General features: G+C 56.1%; 1 protein-coding gene across 2 annotated transcripts in view; it reads left to right on the forward strand.

The window, feature by feature from the left end:
* The window catches only part of CYS1 (cystin 1), a 30,569-nt gene that overhangs the window by 8,754 nt on the left and 1,920 nt on the right, over positions 1-19,895 (forward strand). Inside the window, exons 2-5 of one of the 2 annotated variants that reach the window (XM_080813151.1) lie at positions 6,523-6,575; positions 10,142-12,218; positions 12,497-12,597; positions 17,837-19,737. In XM_080813151.1, coding sequence (XP_080669277.1) covers positions 6,523-6,575; positions 10,142-10,256 — 168 coding nt within the window. In that variant the 3' untranslated portion in view covers positions 10,257-12,218; positions 12,497-12,597; positions 17,837-19,737. Of the gene's footprint in view, positions 1-6,522; positions 6,576-10,141; positions 12,219-12,496; positions 19,738-19,895 lie in introns of both variants that reach the window. The other variant, XM_080813150.1, reaches the window with a different exon arrangement.

A 19,895-nucleotide genomic window follows, 5' to 3' on the forward strand; every position in this document is an offset into this window, starting at 1 on the left:
CCTTGGAATGGGGCGTGTGGGGACAGGAGCGCCCCCTGGCGGCGGGAGGGCTGGACACCACCCCCCCACCCCGTCCAAGGCACAATACAGGACCTGGAGGAGGCAGGGAGGCCAGGCACCAGGGCTGCCCTCACGCTGTTCTCTCCACACTATATGTTCAAGAGTCCATCGTGAGACAAGGAGCCATAAAACCCTCAACCAACCGGACCAACCTGGGCTTCCAAGAAGGATAATTCTTCGATAATGAAGAAGGGGACGTCTTCCCGGGCTGTGGAATATTATAACCCGGCCATAAAAGGGAGAAAACTACTGGGATGCCTGGTGGGATCCGTGGGTGGAGCACGCGACTCTTGATCCTGAGGTCGTGAGTTCGAGCCCCACACTGGACGCAGTGAAATGTCGCTACACACAACGTGGATGGATCTCAGAATCCTACACTGAGGGACAGAAGCCAGGAAAAGGGCGCACGCGGTGTGATTCCGCACCCGTCGTGGCTTCCAGACAGAGCCACAAATCCGCAGGCACAGTGGTTGCCGGGAGGCAGGAGCGTGGCCGAGGGAAGCAGGGAGGACCACAGAGGGTGCTGATGGCCAGGATGGTTTACCGTGGAAGGCTACCGAACTGGATTCCTTACACATCTGTGGCAATTCTGCACATCACTGATACGTGTGTGTGTGTGTGTGTGTGTGTGTGTGTATGAACATGAAGAGTTAAGAGAGTTAAAACTTCTTCTCTAAATAGAAGAAACAGAGCAGAGTCGTTTCAGTAAGTAAAAGATACAGTACATTTCCTAAAAATTAACCACTGATACTTTGCTTTTTCCAAAGTGCCCTAGTGTAGGAGTGTGAGGAGACTAAGAGAACCTCTGATTCACTCCCTCCCCGGCACTGGTGTGTTCCTCCAAGCCTGCACAGGATCGCGAGTGATGACACACACACCCCCGCCGACCCGCACACACTCACGCGCTCCCTGAGCTCAGCCCAGTTCCCATGGCCACCGGCCTCAGCCCAGGCGCCACGGCCCCCCCGGGCTCCCAATGTCTGTCTGGCCCAGAGGTGGCCAGCTGCCAGCTGGCCGGTGGCTGGAACGTGTGTCCGCGCTAGGCCTGCAGCCGCCAGCAGGGGCTGCTGTGTCTTTGCTTTTCATCCAACCTCCCTTTGCGGCCTCAGTGAGCCGGGTTTCTGGGGGGGCGTCTAACACGGTCCACAGCTGACAAAGTCAAGTGAAAGGCTGAAACGCATTGACAAGGAAAGGACCGCACACTCAGACCTCGGGCATAGGAAGAAACTTCAGTAAACATGGAGCAAACGTAACAAGCCTGAGCCATCAGGGAGATTATGAAAGCAAGAGCACCACGTCCCTTCCGAACCCCGCTGCAGGGTGTGCAGTCCCCGCTGGTGACGGTGTACCCAGTCCTAGCTGCCCCGTGAGGCCAGCAGTGTGTCGCCGTTCGTGGCAGGGAGAGCAGCGAGGCAGTGGAGACGGGCTGATCCTGCAAAGATCTGACTCTCCCGCTGGGAGAAACTGTGCTTGTGACGACGTTCACAGAGTCTGGTGACGACGGGGCGGGCCAAAGCAGGGGACGATGGAAGCCGCTTCCGGCTGAAACTGACGAGAGGCACAAGGGTGCAGATGGCACGACGTTGGAAAAGCAGCTGGGGATGGCTGGCAAACTACTGCTTCTCTTCTCTGGAGCTCCTGGGAATGCAGGCAGGCCCAGCGACCGAAAGCTGTCGGGAGGCAGGTCGGTGGCCGTGTAAGCACGACTTTCACGGGTACCCGAGAGAGTTGAAAGCAGGGTCCCAAAGAGATCTCTGTCTACCCCTGTTCACAAGAGTGGTATTCGCAGCAGCCAAAATGTGCAAGCGACCTGACAGCCGGATGGAGAAACGGAATGTAGTACATACACGCAGCAGGATATTAACCAGCCTTCAAAGGGAAGGACATCCTAACACCTGCTCCAACGTGGATGAACCCCAAAGACGTGTCAGCTGAACTCAGCCAGACGCAAGAGGACAAATGCTCTAGGTTTCCACTTAGACAAGGTGGTCAGACTCATAGAGCCAGTAGGAGGGGGCTTGGGGTGGGGGATGCACAGGACGGGGAACTGTTTAATGGGGACAGAGTTTCTGTTTTGCAAGATGGAAAGAGCTCTCGAGATTAGTTGCACAACAATATGAATGTACTTAATCCTGGAATATACATAAAATCTTTGTGGCGCCTGGGTGGCTCAGTGGGTTAAAGGCTCTGCCTTCAGCTCAGGTCATGATCCCAGGGTCCTGGGATGGAGCCCCTCATCAGGCTCTCTGCTTAGCAGAGAGCCTGCTTCTGCCTCTCTCTCTGCCCTCCTCTCTGCCTACCTGTGATCTCTGTCTGTCAAATAAATGAATAAAATCTTTTAAAAAAAATACTGGAATATACACTTCAAAATGGTTAAGATGGTGAATTTTAGGTCATGTGCATTTTATCACGGAATTTTGTTTTTAATTAAAAAGAACATTCGGGGTGCCTGGGTGGCTCACTTGATTAAGCGCCCAACTCTTGATCTCTGCACGGGTGTCAGTCTCAGAGTCATGAGTTGAAGCCCTGCATTGGGCTCCACGCCCAGTGTGGAGCCTACTTAAAACAAAATAGAACAAAAAAAAAGAACATTCAGATAGTCTGAGCTGCTCTGAGATGGGATGGGTGACTTCAAGAGGCAGTGAGGGTAAGAGTGTGTGTGTGTGTGTGTGTGTGTGTTACTTCCTGTCTTCTTTCTTCACTCCATCTCTACTCTCTGTCCTTCTTCCAACTGTGAATTCCTTGTTGACTTGGAAGTCATCTCCTCTTCATCTTTATACTCCCCAAAGGCAAGAATGAGTGTTCAAAGAAATGCGCCATGATAGTAAGTTCCCCATGGTAAGGTCGCCAGCCACCAGCAGTCACGGTCAGCTCTTGGCGGTACTGCTGGGACAGGGCTGTGCACCATTGCTCTGGGGCCAGCCTCCACTTGCCGTGTTGGGCAGGCAAGAACAACCTTTACCGGAAGCACGTTGAGGCTGGCTGGCCCTCCCCTGCCCATCCCCACAGGGCTGGCATCGACAGGACACACCCAGTGTGTGCTTGCTTCCACTTCCCATCGCTAACGTTTCCCAAGAAACACATCAGAGCTAATTTCTCAGGGAAGAGTGTATTGTACAGGGACCTCTGGTTATGCCTCGAAGACCAAGACCAAGTCCCCTAGACTGACCTCATCACGTGCTCTGGTCACCTGCCTGTGGGGCTTCGTCAGAGGTTACCCTAGATTGGACGTTCGTTCACATACTTCAAGTGGTGTTTCTTGGTCACCTGTAGGATCGCTGTTACGCTAAGGATGAGCTGGGTGGATAATCTCTCATCTCACAGCAGTCCTGAGGGCCAAGATACCGTTATGCAGATGGGTAAACTGAGGCTCAGAGAGCCTCACAATCCACCCAAAGGCATATCATTATTAAATGACACAACTGGGATTTGAACCCCTTTCTCTATTATGCCGTTTTTACTCTACTATGCTAACTGCTATGTAGACTTTAAACTCAAGATTATAACAACCCAGCAACTTGACTTTCGACTTAATTCGGAAAATACCCCGTATTTGTCCTGTGCTCAGCTTGGAGAGCTGTAAGCTCGGGAGAGGTGGTACTCTTGCTGGGGAGGACTAACTAATACTAATGGGTTAATAACTAGTAGACAGCATGGTATGCAGCATCTGTCCGATGATAATAGAAATGGTAACAGCCAGTGTTTACTGAGAACTTACTAAGTGCCAGGCACTTTGGAATGACTTTAAAGTATCTCCCAGTAAACTTGCTTTGCACACGAGGAGACCACTGCTCAGAAAGGTCAGGACAACCACCCTGAACCACGGAGCTGGTAGGCCAGAGTTTGGGCTATCTCTCTTTCAAAACTCATGCTTCTGACTATCATAGTGCCCACCTTCTCCAATCGCACATTTTATACCAACATCCACTCCCCAGCACTGTGCTCTTACACATCCAGCTAACTGTTTGGTGTGTTTAAAACTTACTTCTCCGGTGACATTTCCGGCACCTCGAGCACAGAGTGCATGCCTGGGCGGCCGCTGATGGAGCGCTGGGTGTGCTGGGGGCTGGGTGAAGTGGGTGAAGTGATTGACCCATGTGATTCCATCTCCGAGTCAGAGGATGGAGGAGGGCTTTAAAACAGAATTTGGAGGGGATATAAGCAGCTTCCAATGGGGGAAAAGTGCAGTTCTCTCTATTGGCTGTGTAGGATCATGGAATGAGGGAAGACAATTATTCCACTATGAAAAGGAAAAAAAAACCCAAAACCTTTAAAACTCCCCATTGTCTTCAGAATAAGGAAGGTCCCTCTACCAGGCCTCAATGCATAGATTTAATTTCAAGTGGTCCCAGACTAGAAATGCCACCGAGGTACCTGGAAAAAAGTCATCTTCCTCTTAGGCTTCGAAGAATATTCGCAAAGACGTTTCCAAGGACGATGAGCAGCACACAACAGGAAATAACCAACTATGGAAGGAGCCCAGTAAAAACCAGAAGAAAAAATAGTTAACAAAAACAGATGAGTGAAGGGGCACTTGGGTGGCTCAATTGGTTAAGCGTCCAACTTTCGATTTCAGCTCAGGTCATGATCTCAGGGTCCTGGGATTGAGCCCTGTGTCAGGCTTCACGATCAGTGGGGAATCTGCTTGAGGGCCTCCCTCTCCCTCTCCTTCTGCCCCTCCCCCCTCCAAAATAGATCAGTCAACACTTCAGTTGTTTGGATTACCAGGAACAGATTATAGTCGATTTATGTTTATTATGTTTAAAGAAAATACCTGCAAAGCACAAGGGCCTAGAGAAAGTGACATGATGTATTTGAAAAAGAACCAAACAGAACTACTTGTAGAAATGGAAACTAGAATAAATAAAGTCAAAGATCCCAATGGTGTAGGTTAGCAGGAGATTAGAGGAAGATGAAGAGATCAGCACATTGGAAGACAGAGCTGGAGAAATGACCAGCCCATAGCACCCAGACGAGGCTCTGATCCAGGATGCTTGAGAAAAAACCCACAGCAGACATTAAGCTGTGAAACAATAGAAACTTTTCCTTTCAATAAGGGAGCAAGACAAAGGAGTCTGTTATGATCATTTCTTTTCATGTAACACCAGGAGTGCAGAAAGCCTAGGGGGAAATCAATGGCTGTTATTCTCAGAGAATGTGAATGAGAACAAAAATAATACAAAAAGAATCTATAAATAAATTATTAGGGCTAATACAAAAGTTGGTAAATTCACCAACCCCCCAAATATATATATTTCAGTCATATTTCTGTAACAACAGGAGATATAAAATTTTATTTAAAAAGTTTATGTTGTGGTGTCTAGGTGGCTCTGTCAATTACACGTCTGCCTTTGGCTCAGGTCATGATCCCGGGGTCCTGGGATCGAGCCCTGCATTGGGATCCCTGCTCAACGGGGAGTCTGCCTCTCTCTTTCCCCTTCCCTCTCTCAAATAAGTAAATAAAATCGTTAAAAAAATAAAATAAAAATTTTAAAAAGATGACAGCGATAATAGCATTGCAAATACAAGTTTCTAGGAACTGGTCTAAAAAGAGACATCTGGTCTAAAAAGAGACATCCGGGGCTCCTGGGTGGCTCAGTCAGTTAACCATCTGCCTTCGGCTCAGGTCATGATCTCAGGGTCCTGGGATCGAGCCCCATGTCGGGCTCCCTGCTCAGCAGGGAATCTGCTTCTCCCTCTCTCTCTGCCCCTACCCCTCCTTCACTGTCTCTCTGTCTCTCTCTCAAATAAATAAATAAATAAAGACCTTAAAAAAAAAAAAGGACACAAAGGTCTGAATGAAGGGGAAACAGTCCCGGTTCATAAATCAAAAGGCGGATTATTATAAAGATTTCAATTCCCTCCAAATGATCTGTGGCTTAATATCACCCCAACAAAATCCCCAAGATTTTTGTTTCCCATGGAATAGGCCAATTCGAACATGGGGGAAGGCAAAGAACAGAGAGTAGTCAAGATTCTTTAAAAAAAAAAAAAGAAGAAGAAGGTGGGAGGACATGCTTTTCCAGATGTCAAGGTTCATTCTAAAGCTGTGGTCCCCGGGGACAGGCTGGTGCGGGCCCAGGGCTCGGCACCGACCCCTGGAAAAGCCCACAGACAGATGTGTGCTTCGTCTCCACACCCTCGTCTGTCTGGGGACAGAGAAAGCTTGGTGGAGTCGGGGGGGAAGGCCTGGAGGTGAGAGAGAGGGGGGTGCGGTCGGGTCGCCCGCCTTCCACAAGGCAGGGAGTTGCTTCTGTGAACTTCATCAAGTCACCCGCTGCCCCAGCCTCAGCTTTCCCACCTGTGAAGGAAGCAGACGGAACCAGAAAGCCAGAGGGAGCCTTTCTGGCTGTGGTTTCTCTAGGACCGCGGTGGCTGTCCACTGCCGGCAGAAACCCAGGACGTCAGGCGGCCAGCACCCCTGACAAACTTTTGATGCTTCTTCCTTTTGTCCTTCTCAAGGTGTCCTCAAAGCAGAGCGCTGATGAGCACCCAGAGAGCGCCGCAGTCTCCAGGTGAGTGCGAGGCTGGGGCGAGCGCATTCCCTCCGCCAGAGGCCCCAGCTTTTTGTGTGGCCCCCAGGTCCCAGGTCCCAGGTCCCGGCTCCCCTGCCCGATGCAGCTCCCTCCTTCCAGGGAAGGGTCCGGCCAGGGAAGGTCCCATCCATGGAAACGTGCAGAAGCCCTCCGGTCTCACGGCCCCCCGGGGCCTTCCCCCAGAGAGAGGCTCTGACCCAGATCATCGAGGGCCCTCCCGATCTCCCTGGTTCACGCAGAAACTGTGTGCTGGGGGACATCTGCCGACGAGCCTTCCAGAGTTTACAGCCCAGAGGGATGGCAGACGCGGCCCCTTTAATCCTGTTACAATTTTATCAGGAAAATGCTTTTAAAACCCCTGGGAAGAGTCAGATAAGGACCCGGGCCCAGAGACCAGACCTCCTTTGCTGCGGGCGATCCCACATGGCTCTGGGCCCCGTGAGGGTTTCAGGGCATCAAGAGCAGCCCAGCATGAGGCTTGGCTGGGATGACCTTGGGCCCCTGGCCTGTTCTCCCTCACCATATCCTCCTGGCTTCCTTACCTCTAAAGGGATCCCAGGGATCTACCCTGTCCCTGGGATGGGCGTGACTCTGGTATTAAGATGTGAACAGGTGTAAAACTTCTGGCGTAACAGCTGTTTTATGACCAGTTCCCAGTGGCTGCAGGGCAAGAAGCTGGCTGGTTTCCCTTAGCGACCACACACTTGCGGGGTCCCTTCCCTGAGCAGCTCGGTTTGTTCACAATCACAGGCAGTGGGCTCCTGGGAGCTCAGGGAGGGGCCAGGAGCGGCCTGAGGGCTCCCGGAGGAGCTGGTGATGATTAAACTGGTTGGAAGGCCATGTGGGGGGGTGGCAGAAGAGGCAAGAGGAGGGAGCACCCGGGCAGCATTTCCAGCTGAGGACGCTGGGTGCCGGCAGGTGGCGGTTAGCACAGGGCCCTGGAGGTCACGGAGAGCCGGGAGCTCCCCCAGGTAGAGAGGGCGCCAAGTGTCAAGCTGCAGCCACTGGCCACCATTCTCAAGTGCGAGCAGGCTGGGACCCTGGGAAGTGGGAACGCTTACACCGGCCGGCACCAGTGGTCCGGGCCCAGAGCCCTGGTCAGCACGGTGGAGAGCCCTGGTCCTCCCTTAGACCCTCCTCCCCTCATTGTATGGACTGGGGATGGGCTTGGCACTCGGCATCTGGAGGCGGTCTCCGGTGCAAGGGGGGACACGGGGTCCCTCTGCAGCGGCTGCACCAGGGGCCCCGGCCGGCGCTGCTGGGCTGACCCAGATGCCTGTGCCTGCAGCTCCGTGCTGGGGACATGGGGACATGCCTGCCTTTGGGCCCCAGTGCTGGCTGAATGTTTCCACTGATTTTAAAAAGAAATTAGTGTGACTTTTCCACCTTTCGTCAACCTGAGGAGTTTAGAAGGGTTAAATTCTACCTGGAATCAATTAGCTCTTTCTTCTGCTTCTTAACTGAGGGGGCCCCTTTGCTCCCTGCACACTCCAGGAGGCCACCACCCTCACCGGGGTCCACTCCTCCCTCCCTCCCTCCCTCCCCTGCTTTCATGGGAGGCTGGGCCAGGCCCCGTCAAGCCCGCTGCCTGGGAAGGAGGAGGGGGCCACGGAGGCAAGTTCGGAGGGAGGCTGGCCCTCCCCAGGCTCAGGACTGGAGTGGCCTTCCTCTGGTCCCCAAACTTGGGCTCCGCGGCCTCTAAGGAGAGCCCCCGTATCCCACCCCACATCTGCCGTGGCTCCCTGCCCCCCTCCCCCTGCCCGCGGGCCCTCCGTGGCCCCCACACAGCTCTCAGAGGCAGCGGCCCCCCCTCCCTCCAGGCCTCCTCCCCCAGCCTCTGCTCCGCTGTCAGAACCTGGCAGAGCAGCATTTCTGGGAGAAATGTCCTAACACCTGCAGTTTACTTTGAAATACCTCCAGAAATCAGATGAAGGAGATGTGTGATAAAGTAAAAACAGCCCAAAAAAAAAAAAAAGTGTATTTACTTCATCGTTGAATCTATAATTTCAAACTTTCTGGATGCTTGGAAGTCTTTGTAATAAAGTGCTGAAGAGAAAAATCCTTCAAAGCCCAGTTAACGTATCTCCCCCCCCGAACGCTCGCCCCCCACCCCCCACCCCCGTCCTTGGCAAGCTGGGATGTCCCCTCCTCTGCGCGCCCCCGGCCTCCACACTCGTGACGTGTAAGGCAGGAGGCGCACATGGCAGTCCGGCTCCCGGCCTCGCTCTGCCTCCCGAAGGCAGCGCGGACACCTGACCTGTGTCTGGTCCCTCACCGTTCCAGGCACACGGTCAGGTGTCTCCTAGACGCTTGTTGGAAGAACGTTTGATGTGAACCTGGGCCATGTGGGCCTTGACCCCCCAGTCCCGATCATCCTTGATGACATCTGCGGAGGGACATAGAAGATGCAGGGCTGAGCCAGTCGGGCGGGCTTTGAGGACAGGGCTGGCCTGACCTGAGGTCTCAGGATTGGGTAACAGAAGCTGAGGATGCATGGGGGGGCGGGAAGCTTGGTGGCTCTGGTGGCTCCTGTCCCTACTTGCTGCGAGGATCTCCCAGCCCGGCTCCTCGAGTTCACAGGAGGAAGTGGCCCCAGCTGTCTGACCGGCAGAGCCGTGCGAGCTCCTCCTCTAGCACGGCAGAGCAGGCGGGGGAGCCCACTGTCTCCCAGCTGGCGACAGGCTCTGGGTGCGGAGCTCAGCTCTCCTCGAGACGCAGCCTGAACCATGCCCACGCCCTCCCACCTGTGGGAGGTTCCGGGGGGAAGCCAAGGCCAGTGCCTGCCTGCCGGACAACACTAGCAGGGAGCAGCCTGAAAGAAAGGGAAGTTCGGGGTACAGGGTACACCACCCAAAAGTCCCTGTGATGTCCAGAAAGTCGGAGAGGGGATGGGCCGCCAGGTGCAGGCTGGTGGGAATCACTTTCTGGAGCCCGGACAACAGGAGCAGGGGTCTGGCTCTGGTCACTTTTGCCATGCCCAGTCCTGCCCTGAGCAGCTCTAGTCACCACCCCCCGCCCCGCCCCCGCCGCAAGGGTGCAGGCCCCGTGAGTAAATCAGGCAAACGGGTATCTCGCAACGCAGCTCACATTTGCTCAGGGCTGTGCCGTGTGCAGGACTGGGTATCACGTGCTCTCTGTGTGCTATCGTATTCATGCTCCAGAATGGACTTAGAAATACAGCTCCACTTAGAGGGGGAGAAAAAATACAACCCATGCTCAGAGATGCAAATGCCTTGTCCAAGGCCGAAGCCCTAGTAAGTGGCAGAGCTGGGATTTGAACTCGGGCCCTGACCCTGAAATGCCCCAGGGTCTGGCTTCCAGGAAGGGTACGTGAGGTCTTGGCGGACAAGGTCATTAGGCAATGAAGCAAGAGAAATAAGCAGAGGCCGGTCCTGTAAAAGATTAAGAAGGTAACCCCAGGGCGAAGGTTTTCGGGTTTTGGTTTTAGGGTGGACGTCCCTGAATGGGTAGGCCATCGTAGAGATGATGAGTTTGAAGGTAACATCTTGTCTCCTGACGCCGCTGTCTGTGTTTCTGGCCCCCAGAGCCCCGGACAGCAGCCACAGGAGGCCCGAGAAGCAGTCGGGCATCTCCGCCATCTCCTACGACTACTCGGAAGAGGAGCTGATGGCCAGCATCGAGCGGGAGTATTGTCGCTGAGGCCCCCGGAGCAGCCCTGCAGGTCCCTGTCCCAGACAGCCGGACACTGCTCCTCTGCCCCGCCCCACCAGACTGGGGTTGCACCCCTGCTCCCCAGCCCTGCCCAGGCTCTGGCTGGAGCTGAGCCCCTCCAACATGCAGTTACTCCTAGTTCTTTCAAAAGATCCAGCTTCAAGCTTGCTGGCAAGGGGTGGTCAGCCTCGCGGACCCAGGCACGAAGGCGGGCGCAGGTGCGGCTCCCAGGTGCGGGCACAGGTGCTGCCCCCAGGTGCGCGTGCAGGTGCTCTCCCAGCTGCTCCTCTCTCAGTCTCTGGGGAGGGCTTGCCTGCAGGGTTCTCCTGGAGCCTGAAATGCTTCCCGTGTCGAATGGCCCTCTCTGCTCCGGGACTGGGGCTCATCAGTGAGTGGGGCCCGGACAGGCTCCCTTGGGGCCTCTAACATGTCCCTGATTCTGCACTCAAGCTGCCTGGAGATGTGGAGGTGTGATTGGGGGTTCTGTGGGTCTGGGGCGGGGCCGGAGAGTCTGCATTTCTAACCAGCCCCCGGGGGGGACCCCTGCTCCTGGACCCCAGCCTCGCTTGGGGTAGGAAGGATTGAGTCTAAGCTTTAGACCTTATCTGACCCTTCCCGGTGCTGGGGCTGCTGAGAGCCACCGCCCGCCTGGCTCCCTGGATAGAGGCCTGCTCCCCTCCTGGCAGGTGTGACGGACGCAGCGTGCAGGGCTGCAAGCTGGAGCCCTCAGTTCTGATCCCGAGCGAGCAGCCACTTCACCCTGTGGGCCTCAGTTTCCCTCTCTAGAAACTGACCCTGGAGGCTCTTCCAGGCATAGCAGCCCCGACAACCTGGGATCAGGCAATTCCAGGCTTCCTTGATCTCTGCTGTCCTGTCACCCCCTGGGGCACAGAGCTGCCTCTGCAGCTGTTGGGGGGGGTGGGGGGGGGTGGAGGGAGAACCCCAGCCCCACCTGGAGGAGGTCCTGAGAACACCTGCTCTCACCAGCCTGCTGGGACTGGTTTCCTCTCTTCCCACCTGGGAGAAGGCGCAAAGTCACCGCGATGAGGCCAGAAGAGCCCAAGAATGTCCCCGTCTGACAGATGAGGAAGCCGATTTGCCGGGGATGGCTGTGAATCCAAGTCGGGCCCCGGGGAGCCAGAGGCTGACCGGAAGGCAGGACCCCTTCGGGGGCACAGGCATGGCCGGCCTTGGAAGAAGGCTCTGGCTGGCGTGAGTTCTGGGTCCAGGTGGCAGGTCGCTCTGGAGCCGCTGGGAGGGTGTCAGAACAAAGGGGCTCGTGGGTGTGATGTTAGCTTTTGCCAAAGCCAGAAGAGGTCTCCACTTGTCACAGTTCCCACCAGCTCCGGCAGCCTCCCTGGCGTCGCTGGCAAGACGCTAGATCTTCTCGGGCACAGACGCAGGGCCCCTTGGCACTGTCCCCAGACCCACAGGCCTGCTGCCGTCACAGGCAAACGGGTGTTTCCACCAACTTTTATTACTTGGCAAGACAGCCTTTGGTCAGATGTTCCATCGCTGGGAGATTCGTACCTCTGAGCCAGAGGACGGTGCGTGGGGCCTTCCAACAGCCCCGAGGGAGTGACCCCAAGTCCCCCCCACAGCGAGAGCTCCTCCCCATGCAAGCCCCAATCATTTCTTTTGATCAAAGATGAAAGCCATTTCTATTTTAATAATACAGATATTTCTCTTAAAAGTGGTTAATATTTTCTTTCTCACCACCAGACACATTAGGCCTTGAGTTTCATGATGTAAAATGTTTACAGTTTTACATCGTTATTTTGTTAAAATGGAACATATTCGGCCAGTTTCCTGCATTTTCCAGTGGAAACCTCACACAACCGTTCATGAGATGAAAGTGTTCAGAAAAAGAAGACGTCCCCCTGGGGCTGCTACGGTCTGTGTCAATGTCAAAGTGAGAGCCCGTCATCAAAGCAAAGCAGTTGTTCTCAGGTCTTTTTTTTTTTTTAATTCCCTGACTTCGGGAAAGTGTCTTCTGGACAGTGGCCAGCCGAATAAACCATGTGTCCCAGCTGTGAGGCGGAAGGCGGCCAAGTAGGCCCTGTGGGGGGCTGGCCCAGGGGGTGGCGGGGAAGGCCCGGGGGCCTACACGGGGTCCGAAGGCCTGTGGTGGCCACTCACTGCTCCCGCCCTTCCCGGAGCAGCTCCGTGCGCCCCCGGAGCCCCAGCCCGGCTCCGGCTCCAGAGCTGAATGCGGGTCCTGTTCACAGACGGGGAGCAAGACGGCTCAACGAGACGCAGGAAGAGAGAGGCCTCAGGGTCAAAAGTGACAACGACACGTGTCGAGGTCTGGGACATCTGAACACCACAAGTGAGTCTCCTGGTTTCTGTGGTGGGTGCGCTCCACTGAGAGGTTGCAGAGGGCCGGGAGTCCAGGAATCACGCTCCGTTCCTGGCTCTGAGAAACGTTGTGGCCTTTTCCCTGGGGCAGAAGCAGAGCCATACCGTCACCACCTTCTGCCACTGGATTCCCAAGCCACTCCTCTCCGGCCCCCGGGCTCCCAGGCTCATCCGGACACCCTCCTCCTCACTGTGAGATGAGCTTTCCTGAGATGGGCCAGAGTCATCGTCTTTTTTTTTTTTTTTAAAGATTTTATTTATTTGAGAGAGAAAGAGGGAGGGAGCGAGGAGGGGCAGAGGGAGAGAATCTCAAGCAGGTTCCCCACTGAGCGTGGAGCCCGACGCAGGGCTCAACCTCATGACCCTGAGATCATGACCTGAGCCGAAATCAAGAGTCGGACGCTTTACCGGCTGAGCCACCCAGGTGCCCCTTGATGGTCAAAAGCCACCCAGGTGCCACTTCCCACTGGGCTGCCCATCGTGAGCTGTGCTGCCCCCCAGGGAGGCCCCCCAGAGCCTCTGCATCTCCTGAGCTCCACTGCTGTGAGCCTCCCCTCCTCCGCTAGATGCCTGGTTCGGGCGCGAGATCTGGTCTCCGCCAGGGACACCGTGCTGTCCCCCGTGGCCGGCACACCTGTAGACATGTATTCAGTCCGGAGAGGGGATGGGCTGTCAGAGAAGAGTAGCCATGGCTCCCCTTGGAGGTCTAACCCGTGGGGGTGGTGGTCCCGCTGCTCTGGCGATAATTAGGCAGGAAGAAACCTTTCCTGGGTGCCCGGGAGAGGATAAACCACGTCAGAGGCTCTGAAGGCCCGTGCCCTCTGCTAGGAATAAGGCAGCGTGGAATCAGCCCTTCGCCTGGGGGGGGGGGGCATATGGACTCCCCGGGGACCAATCCGATGGTAACAGGTGCACAAGGCTCTATTTTCTGTGGTGAAGTCGTCAGTGTCCAGAGTTGGAAAGCAAAAGCTGCCTCTTCTGTGGGGTGCGGACCCCAGGAAGGAAAGGTGACACTTATTTTAAGTCTCCAGGAGGCGCATCCGATGGGCACCCCGTGGAGCCGGTCGGTGTCTGGGGTGCGGCCATACGGGAGGCTGAAAGTGCATGTGGTTTCTTGTGGCACCAAGGGCCCAGGGCTGCCCTTCCAAGACCCGGGCTTCTGCCAGCGTCAGGAGCCTGTGGCCAGGGGTCAACAGTGACCCCACTGGGCAGCGAGATCACAGCAGCAGCAACCATTAGGACTTCCTGGCTCAGCCCCTGGGGAGCTGCGGTTGGAAAGATCCCCATTTGGGCTCGCTAAGCCCCAAGAGATTTAGGACAATTTGTAGGGAAAGATGAGGAACCGCAGAGGGAAGGGCTGAGTTTCCTACGAATCTGACAGGAGAGGATCTGAATGGAAAATAAAAATAACACAGCCTTATGGGCTAGGGGGCCCTGGAGGGATAAAAGACAGATGTGACAGGAATGAGCCAAGTCCCGTGCAAGCTCAGATAGGGGCGGGGAGCCGCTGGGGGTCTGGGTCCTGCTGTCCACACCGCTCCCTCCCTCGCCCTTGGAGAACGCAGGGTAGGAAGAAGCCAGGCTCCCCGACGCGGCTGATCAGCTTCTCTCTGCATCAAGAGCTGGGAGCGGGGGGACTGGGAGAGCCCCGCGCCGAGGGCGGAGGCCCAGACTCCCGTCTCGGCCTCACTTTCCAGCAAGTGACTTGGGGATCTTAGCCTCCTCGTCTTTTCGGTGGGGGGTGGCTCCTGTCCTTCCTACCGCCCGCTGTGCCCCGTGAGGCCAACCGCAGGCCTGGGCACCCGCGCCCGGGCTCCCAGGGTTGGGACACTGAGCCGGCGGGGTGTGGGGCTGGGGACTCCCGCACACCGAGCCCCAGGCCCAGCCACTGTCCTGCCCCCCACCCCCCCCCGTGAGCCCTCGGTGCTCTGAGAAGCCTCATTCTCAAGGAGCCTGGATCTCACCGTGCGGGGTCCCCCTTCGAGGAGCTGACAAAATTAGCAGCCCCGCGGCCCGGAAAGTGGGCACACGTCCACGTGCACAGCTGCCTTGGGCTTCAGGTGCGGCCGCGCTCCAGGCCGGTGCGCACACGGGTGGCTTAGGGCTGCCCTCAGCGGATCTCCAGCGTCCTCTCGCTGTCTTCTCTCCCTTGGCACTCCGTCCTTTGACCCCCTCACCTCCTCAGTGTCCCTGGACCCTCAGGGCCATCTCCTCAACTCAGGGACTCCCCTGGCTCCTGTTTGGTTTCGCCTCTCTCCACTGCAGCCTGGAAACTTCCTTAAGGCAGCCAACGGAGGCAATCGAGGGGCTCACCCCACTCGTTTCCTGTCTCTCAGGGGTTTCTCTACAGTCCAGGTCCTTGAAAACGCTAGGATCGCGATTTTGTTTGGGTGGGTTGTCCCTTGCTGGGTTTTTTTTTGTTTTGTTTTGTTTTGTTTAATTTTTTTTTTAAGATTTTATTTATTTATTTGACAGACAGAGATCACAAGTAAGCAGAGGCAGGCAGAGAGAGAGGAGAAAGCAGGCTCTCCATGGAGCAGAAAGCCTGATGTGGGGCTCGATCCCAGGACCCTGGGATCATGACCTGAGCTGAAGGCAGAGGCTCTAACCCACTGAGCCACCCAGGCGCCCCCCCTTGCTGTTTTAAGATTGATTTATTTGAGAGAGAGACAGAGAGAGAGAGAACGCGTGGGAGGGGCAGAAGGAGGGAACTTCCAGCAGAGTCCGGGCCGAGCACAGAGCCTGACTCGGGCTCGATGTCACCACCCCGGCGATCACGACCTGAGCAGAAACCAAGAGTCGGGCGCTCTGCCGACTGAGCCACCCGGGGGCCCCTCCCTTGCTATTTCAGACGTGAGGGTGTACTCGGTTCTCGTTACGCCGTCTTGGTGGAAGTGAATCCATATTCCTCTGACTTTAAAGTTCATACTGTCACAAGTCGGCCTGTGGCAGTCCCTGCGAATGACCTCCTCCCTGTTTAGTATGGTCCCTGACACTTTTTTTTTTCCCAAAGATTTTATTTATTTATTTGACAGAGAGATAGAGAGAGATCACCAGCAGAGGGAGAGAGAGCAGAGCAGAGCAGCAGGCAGAGGGAGAGAGAGAAGCAGGCTCCCCGCTGAGCAGGGAGCCCGATGCAGGGCTCGATCCCAGGACCCTGGAATCATGACATGAGCCGAAGGCAGCTGCCCAACTGACTGAGCCACCCAGGTGCCCTGTCCCTGACACTCTTGAAGTCAGCTGCCAACATAAGGATACTTGAAGCCCGTCTGGATGTTTCTGTGCCCCAGGACAGTTACACTGCTAGGAGACTTGGCTCCTTGGGTAGGAAACAACTAAGGTTTCGTTCGTTTGTTTGAAGTGGGCTCCACGCTGTGGGGCTTGAACTCACAACCTGAGATCAAGACCTGAGCTGAGATCAAGCGTCAGGCGCTTAACCCTCCAGGCGCCCGTGCTAAGGTTTTCCTCTCCACACAGAATCAAAGTGCCCCGCCGAGCTCGGCGCGTGGCCCCTTGTCTTTACTTGGGCGTCATTTCATAAATAAGGACGTTAAAGCTTGAAGTATCCTTCAGCAGCTCGGGACTGGATGGTGCGGGCCCACCTCAGGCCAAATCAGCTCTGCCCCCCTGAAGCCGCCTGCAGGCAGGCCAGGGCCTGTCAGACCCTCAGCGGAAAAGAAGGCCGCTCGGGGGTCTGGGTGGCTCAGTCGGATCAGTGTCTGACCCTTGATCTCGGCTCAGGTCATCATGTCGGGGTCCTGGGATCAAGCCCCGTGTCGGGCTCTGTGCTCAGCAGAGTCGGCCTCAGGATTCGCTCTTGCCCTCTGCCCCAACCCCTACCCCAAATAAAGAAGGAAATCTTTAAAAACAAGCAAAGAAGAAAAGAAAAGAAGGCTGCGGTCTTCCGTGCTGCCCCTGCCTGGGGCCATCCACTCCTCTGCGTGCTGCCCTCAGACTGGACACTGGGAGAGGCAGCACCACCCGCCTCCTCCCTTTTCCCGTCAAGACCTCGCAGCCTTTGGCGCTCAAAGCCCATCTACTTCTTAGCATTCTTCCCGGTCTGCGAGTCAGGGGTCTCCTGGCTCAACTCCGGCCCCGGCCTCACCCCTCCAGTTCCTCAAGTCTGACCCGAGCGCGGAGCATGAATTCCTTCCATTTAACAAACACCGAAGGAGTCACCTGGGCCTCCAGGATGCTAGGCCTTAGGGACCCAGGCCGGCCACGAGGACTGGCTGCCATCCCCGTCCTCAGGGAGCCCAAGGTCTATGGAAGGGGACAAACAGGTAAACATGGAGGTGTGATCACAGGGACAGGTGCCACGAAAGAAGGCTGGGCAGTTAGGGGAGGCGATAGGGTGTTGGCAGGAAAGGGAGGTTCAGAAAGGGGGAGAAGGAGCACAGACCCACGACCTCCCCACATCGCTCGCCAGAATCCAGATGAGTCTACAGCGCGTGTGGGCTGCTCCCCTCCTCCCACCCTGGGAAACCCTCGGCCATACTTGCACGGCCCTTAGGGAGGACCCGAGGCTGCCCCCACCCAGGGTTGTCCCCTCCACTCCCACCAGGGCCCTCACACCCCACCCTGGACACCTACAGCCTGGGGTGGGAGGAGTGGGGGGACGGCGGCATCGTTGTCCCATGCCTGCTGCTGTTCTGGTCCAGGGCCTGGAAAACCTTCCCCTCCCCTTCAGTTCAGACATTCCTCCAGAAGACCTTCTCAGCAACACGGGCCATCAGTCGCTCACGGCATGGGGCTCCCTGCCCCTCTATCATCTTTTAGCTGCTTTCGGCTCAAAATGTTCCTCCTGTGTTTTCACGTCTCACCTGCTGGCCTGCGAGCTCCCTGGGGGCAGAGACTCAAATGAGTCATCTCCGGGTTTCTGCCCCAGCACGACGGGGGTTCATTACGTGCTGTTGGATGGTGGATAAATGGATGGCTGGGGTTTGGATGGATGGAGGGGAAGGGGATGGCTGGGTGGGGGGCGGGAGGACGGGGAGCGGGTAGATGGGAGGTGAATGGGAGGGTAGGCGGATGCGATATGGCTGATTTCTGGCATGTGGGACCTGACATTTTGGCAGGTAGATAGACTTGTGATAAAATTCAATAAAATAGAACAAGTTTTCATCTTAAAAGAGTGAACCTCTAGGGTTTGTTTTTTTTTGTTTTTTTGTTTTTTGTTTTTTTAAAGATTTTATTTATCTATTTGACAGATCACAAGTAGGCAGAGAGGCAGGCGGAGACAGAGAGAGGGGGAAGGAGGCTCCCTGCTCAGCAGAGAGCCCAATGTGGGGCTCCATCCCAGGACCCCGAGATCATGACCGGAGCCGAAGGCAGAGGCTTAACCCACTGAGCCACCCAGGTACCCATGAGCCTCTAATTTTAAAGGAGTCCAGGAAAGGGGTGTCCCAGCTTGCTGTGAGCTGAGGAGGGAGCACAAGTCCCATCACGGTGTGACTGTCATCTCCCTGGACGTGTGCCTCTCCCAGCACTTGGCTTGTGGCGTCTTGTTTCTTCATCATCTTGCTTGTTGGCTAGTTTACCCTCTGAGCTCAGTTGAGACACGCCGGGGAGAAGCAGCCCATCCGTAGAACCGGCTCAGGGCGATCCTGGACCGCACTAAGCTTCGTAGGGGGCGGTAAGAGGACTTTGGGGATGGACCCTCCTCACTTAGAGGGGACCGTGTCTCACCCCTCTAGGGTAGGGAAACCTGGTTTCGGGGCTTTCTCCCAGGAGTGGCCCAGCCATCAGGAAAATGTCTCAAGTTCTTCACTGTGGAAGTCCCTAAACAAAGAGGCAGGGGGAAAGCATGGGGACAGTGGATGTTACAAGAAGCAGTTAGAACCCTGGGGACAAGAGGAAGGATAGCAAGTACAAATTCACAAAGTTGAAGGTACCAAGCTTGTGGCTGTCCCCCGGAAACAAAAGCATTCGGAGCTGGAGAGACTTTCCTGGGTGGACTGCTGGACCCAAAACCCATTATGATCCTTTACCACCCCCCACCCCAACCCTGGCGCCCGCAGGTGCACGCACGTGCACGCACACATACACACACGCACGCACACACACACACGTGCGCGCACACCCACAACCAGGAGTCGCATGGCCTCCGGAATCACGCCCCAAGGGGCCCAGGAAGGCAGGGAGTCCACAGGACTGTCGCAGATGGCGCAGGAAGCGAGGAAGGAGTCCAGGTGCCCCCAAGGTCTTAGGTGTACGCCCTGTTCTTTTTTTAAAGACAGTGGGCTGGGGCGCCTGGTGGCTCAGTGGGTTGAAGCCTTTGCCTTCAGCTCGAGTCATGATCTGGGGGTCCTGCGATCGAGCCCCACATCAGGCTTCTGCTCAGCAGCGAGCCTGCTTCCTCCTCTCTCCCTCTCTGCCTGCCTCTCTGCCTATTTGTGATCTCTGTCAAATAAATAAATAAAATCTTAAAAAAAAAAAAAAAAAGACAGTGGGCTTCCCTGTGAGAAGATGAAGAGCTTGGTCAAGTTCAAGAAGCCGACTGGCGGTACGTCGGAGGAGACAGCTGGAGGTGGGCCTCTAGCCCTCGGTGAGAGGTGCCAAGGACGGACACGCACGCGGGTCTCTGCGGTGGAGGCTCTTCCTAAGGCGTGAGACTGGCCACAAGCACCGCGGTTGCGGGGTGAGTAGGGAGCGGAGGGGGCCCAGCGCGAGGAAGGCCGCGGAGTGTGGCCGGCGGGGGTGACCGGCTCTGTCTGGGGCTGCTGCCACACAAGCACCACGGCTGGGGCCTGAGCTCGAGCACATCTCGGCTCCCTCGGCCGGGCGTGGAGGCACAGCGCCGGCTGCCGTGGGCCCGAGGGCACGAGCCCCGAGGGCAGGAGCGTGTCAAGCCCAGGCCGGAGGGGGAAGGAGGGAGGAAGACTCCTGCTCGTTCTGCCTCCCGTCGCAGGCCTCCCAGGTGTCGCCGTCCCATCCTGTCAGAACCAGAGCAGCCTCCGAGGGGTCACGGCCCCTTCACACCTTCCCAACGGACCCTCCCGGGAACCTCCAGGGCATCCTGGGAGCTGAGCAGAGCCCCGGGAAACAGAGAGGAGGCTCCAGGAGGGCCAACGCACAGTGAATTTTGTAGACTCTGCTGGGAAGACAGCGGGTACGTTCTGACGCGACTACACGACACAGGACACAAGTCCAGTTTGCAAATCAAAAAGGTTTTATAGGATTCAAAGCGAAAAGTTACATCACACATACTCATTTAAATAACAAGTCCAAGTCTGTTACAGAAAACATAATTCCAAAGCATCTTCAATT

This window comes from Martes martes (assembly GCF_963455335.1).
Source record: "Martes martes genome assembly, chromosome: 9".
Taxonomy (NCBI): Eukaryota; Metazoa; Chordata; class Mammalia; order Carnivora; family Mustelidae; genus Martes; species Martes martes.